General features: G+C 35.3%; 1 protein-coding gene across 1 annotated transcript in view; it reads right to left on the bottom strand.

Moving 5' to 3' along the window:
• Window positions 1–4,492, bottom strand: part of LOC107706113 (rho GTPase-activating protein 19-like) — a 17,548-nt gene that overhangs the window by 4,650 nt on the left and 8,406 nt on the right. The window contains exons 5-8 of the mRNA XM_016509695.1: window positions 2,788–3,014; window positions 1,411–1,497; window positions 349–414; window positions 108–272 (exon numbers count right to left, since the gene is read on the bottom strand). Of these exons, the coding sequence (XP_016365181.1) occupies window positions 108–272; window positions 349–414; window positions 1,411–1,497; window positions 2,788–3,014 (545 nt within the window). The remainder of the gene's footprint in view (window positions 1–107; window positions 273–348; window positions 415–1,410; window positions 1,498–2,787; window positions 3,015–4,492) is intronic.

Genomic DNA, 4,492 nt, shown 5'->3' with positions numbered 1-4,492 from the left:
GAAAGGAAAACTTGAAATCGCATCATATGACCCCTTTAACAATAACAATAACAGGATTTACGTTTACACTGACTGAACTGATGAAGCGGCACACAGTGTGCGGTCACCTGTCGGATGAGTTTTTTCTTCTTGGCGGAGTTTGGCATGTGATCGGTGACGTGTCGACAGAGCTCTCTGAGCGCCTCTTCTGTGTGACTGTCCACTGGCGCTGCGCTCCTCTTACACGCCGACGCGAACGGAGAACCACCGACCGACAGCAGCTCCAGATCATCCTGACAGCACACACAAGAGCATCAGCACGCTCAAGTACAAGCCCATCCGTGAAGAATGAGCACAGACGCCACAAACCTTGGAGTGGATCAGTCTGGTGTTCACGAACTGAAGTCTGGCATGTTCCCTCAGATACGCCGGAGCCTTCGCAAGAGAGAAAACAGATTTCACTTGTGCTGCTATTGCTAACTACAAATCACTTTTGTTACCTGAAATAAATCAAAACATAAATATTAGATGGGGAAAAAATTCAACCTGAAAAACCTGAAATGAAAATGGAAATTAGAAGCATTTCCTTGGAAAATAACTGAAATATGTTTAAGTTGAAGAACTAAAACTACTCAAATAAAATACTGCTGAAATAAAAACAAAGCTAAATACAAATAAAACAACTTTTAAAAATGACAAAAGCACATACTAAAATGACTCAAACGAAAGCTGAAATAAAAATAAATTAAAGTTAAAGATTTTTTTTACTCAAAAAAATTACAAAAAGCAAAATTAGAAATGATTCTTTGGCAAGTAACTGAAATAAATAACATTGAAGTTGAAGCACTAAAATTACTAAACCTAAAGGAATAAATAAATATAATAAAAATGTAGCTGGAATAAAAATAAAGCTAAACATAAATGAAGAAAAATGACAAAAGCACATAAAATTAGAAATGTTTTCTTGGTAAGTAACTGAAAAAAAAATGTTTAAGTACTAAAATTATTAAAACTAAAGCTGAAATAATAATAAATTAAAGCTAAATATTTATATATATATATATAGAGAGAGAGAGAGAGAGAGAAATTTCCTTGGCAACTATCTGAAAAATGTTTTAAGCTGATCTACTAACATTACTGAAATGAAATCTAAATGTAAAAAATAATAAAGATACATGAAATTGTTAAATATTTTTGTGCATATATATATATATATCAAAATTACCAAAATTAAAATGAAAACATAGAAATGAAGGCTAATTCAAAATATTGATAAATACTATAAAAGCTTATATATATATATATATACATATGCTACTAAAAGAACGCAGTGACATGTTACTATGATGTTATTTTCCATCTCATCAGTTATGTGAAAATAAATGCAAAATAAAAAAGCTGCATTTGTAGAAGGTGTGGTGGGAAAAGTACCCGAAAGATCTTCTGGGAGTGTTTGATGAGAAACGCCATGCTGCTGTTCAGTTTCTTCAGGTTCTCCTGAAGGTCACTGGCATTCATCTGAAGAAAGCAGCACATCACACGAGACAAATGACGCCTGAACCAGGGGTATTACAACTAACTAAAACTAAAACCATAAAAAACATGATTTCCATTACTGGAAATTTACCTAAATTAGCTTTTATTTCAGCTAGTTAAAAGTTAGTTCAGCAACATTTTGTATTGTCATTTAGCTTTAGGGATGCACCGAATCTTCGGCAACCGAAATTAATAATTATTAGAATAAGCGAAAAGACCGAATAAATTGTACTGAACAATAACGTGACGCGATCAAATAGAGGCAGGCACTAATGCAGCAAACATGACGGCATTTAAAACCGTTGGAGAAAGATGTAAAAATCATCACAAGCACCGACAGCGAGAGACTGTTTAGCGCTGCATCTCATGTCTCTGATGAGACGAGGAAGGGGTGATTGTTGCTGGTTACTGTATGATGATCGAAATCGTGAAATGGCCTTAAACAATTAGTAAATAAACTGCAGAACGTTATGTAACATGTATTCTGAGCGCTATCTGCTTATAGCCAGGGTTCAAAGTCCAAAGCGCGAGGAAAATCTGCGCTGAAACAGTGTTACTCGTCAGTCACTCAGTAACATTTTAATGAATTTTTTTTAATAAAATAAAAAAAGTAAGACGATGATAATAATTAAAACAGCTCTATTAATACATTTATTATAGCATTCACAGTGTTCAAATTGGGATCTGTAATATTTTCTAATGTTTTAAAAGAAGTCTCTGCTCAGCAAGGCTGCTTTTATTTGTACAGTAAAAAATACATGCCTGATTCAAGAAGGGGGTCTGATGGCCAAAAATATGATATTACTAACTTATTAATTTGAAGTTAAATTGTGCTTTGTTGGTATAATGTCTGCTAGAATGTTAAAAACGTTCAGTGTTAAGTAAATATTTTTAAATTGTTGTTTTGTAATGGATTTTTTCTTTGAAAAGCAAGACAAAACAGTAAAATGCACATTTTATGCAATGGTGAAAATACATGGGGAAAAAACGCAAAAAAACGTGTTCTGTATTCGGCCTTCGGCCCAGTGTTTCATTTTCTTCAGTTTCGGCTTCGGCCAAGAATTTTAATTCCAGTGCATCCCTATTTAGCTTAACCTGACGTAAATAACTAAAACTGAAAAAATAATTCATAAAAGTGAAACAAAGACAAAATCGCGCAGAAATACTAAAACTACAATGAAAACCGAAAATCTAAAAACAAAACCTATTAGTAAAAGCAATCCTATTATCTGAAAGACACAAAAACAATGTGAAAAGAAAGCGGCGGCGTACGTTCTTGGGCCAGATGACGTGAGGGGCGAACATGAGCGCGAGGTTGTGCGCGGACATCTTGTTCTTGTCCTGCTGTTTGGCGGTGTGGTAGAGCAGGTCCAGCAGCAGCTTCAGCAGGGTTCGGTTAGCGGTGGGCAGCTGCATCAGCAGCAGCTGCAGCGCCTCGATCTGACGCTCCTTATCCGGCAGACTCGTCTTGTTGCCGTGATCGTCAAACAGGCTCAGCTCTGCGCAGACAGACAGTGATTACGAACATTGTTCATTTCGTTGACCAATAATTTGTCATAATTTTCGAAAATGAGATGATAACGAAAAAAAAAAACTCGTTTTGAATGACAAAAACTATGACGAAAATCTATTGACATTTTCGTCAACGAATAAAAACAACAAAAATGTTAGGGAGGGACGATTTGGGAAGAGATTAGATGCGTACATATGAACTGTATCATAGCCTATTGATGCATCAGGCGGGACATAAGCTAACATTCACTTGCTGCACGTCTCACAAAACGTTCAAAAATGTCGATATCTGGGAGTAAGAGAAGAGCAGACATATGGGTACATTTAACGACGCAAAAGGGAACTCGATCCGGTCCGGTTTTCTGAGCGCACACACCGAAGCAGCGCACGAGTACTCTTTCGAATCTCCAGAACGGAGAAATACACACTACATGATGTCGAATTGTCCGCTTTGACGAGGATTCACTTAAACACACTCGGTTACGTCTGATGTGAACGTAAACAGCAGGGAGAATATCGGACGTGTATCAGTGCATTGCATCCGTGCATTCGGTTTTAAAGAGACAGCAGCCTAATTTAGTTGCTATTGTCTGTGGCACTGATGTTAATCAAGCAACAAAAGAAAGACAGAAAATCACTCACTGCTCTTGCCTGAATAACTTTAGTAGCCCTAATAATGATTCATCTAAATTTATGTAAATAAATATGCCTGCTTGAAAGAATGAAGAAATTGGTAGACAAGTTGTTATAAAGAATGCATAATTAGCCTATTTGTAATTCATTAAAAAGAAGACCATGTTCTCGTTTCTTTATGAGAAGTGGTTTCATTTAATTTTAATATAAAGGCATGTTGCGTGTCACAGCAGTTAAATCTGTGGCTATCATGATAAAACCTTACTATCAAACCTATATAATAAGTTTGGTAATTTTAGAGAAACGCTTAATAACATTTTTATGCATTACACTGTAAATAAACATACTAATAATAACTAACTGCTGTAGATTTAGTCGACAAACAAATCCGATGACTAAAATATGACTAAAACTAAATGGCATTTTAGTCAAAAGACTACCGTATTGGCCCGAATATAAGACGACCCTGATTATAAGACGACCCCTGTTTTTCCAGATGTACCTTTTGGAAAAAGGCTTTTGAAAAACCAAATCTTGTTTTTTCTCAGTAAAACATTTTGTCTTCAATTATTTTTATATTGCATATTTTAATTTTTGTTTTGAAAGTATGGTAAAAACTGGTAAAATGTACCAACAATCACATTTAAAAAATAAACACTTTTTGATATACCATAAAAATAAAAAAAAAACAGGTAGCCCATCTGAATTAGGACATTTAGGCTATCCATCTAATAGTAGCCTACCAAAATCTTATTAACAGTAGAAGTAGAGTTGGTCCCATCAGGCTAACATGACAGTCACGACTCGGTTTTCTTTCTCTTTTGTTTTTACT

Source organism: Sinocyclocheilus rhinocerous, unplaced genomic scaffold (genome assembly GCF_001515625.1).
Source record: "Sinocyclocheilus rhinocerous isolate Xijiao unplaced genomic scaffold, SAMN03320098_v1.1 scaffold3004, whole genome shotgun sequence".
Taxonomy (NCBI): Eukaryota; Metazoa; Chordata; class Actinopteri; order Cypriniformes; family Cyprinidae; genus Sinocyclocheilus; species Sinocyclocheilus rhinocerous.
Note: the sequence above shows the minus strand (reverse complement) of the source record. Positions and strands in the feature narration are given on the sequence as shown.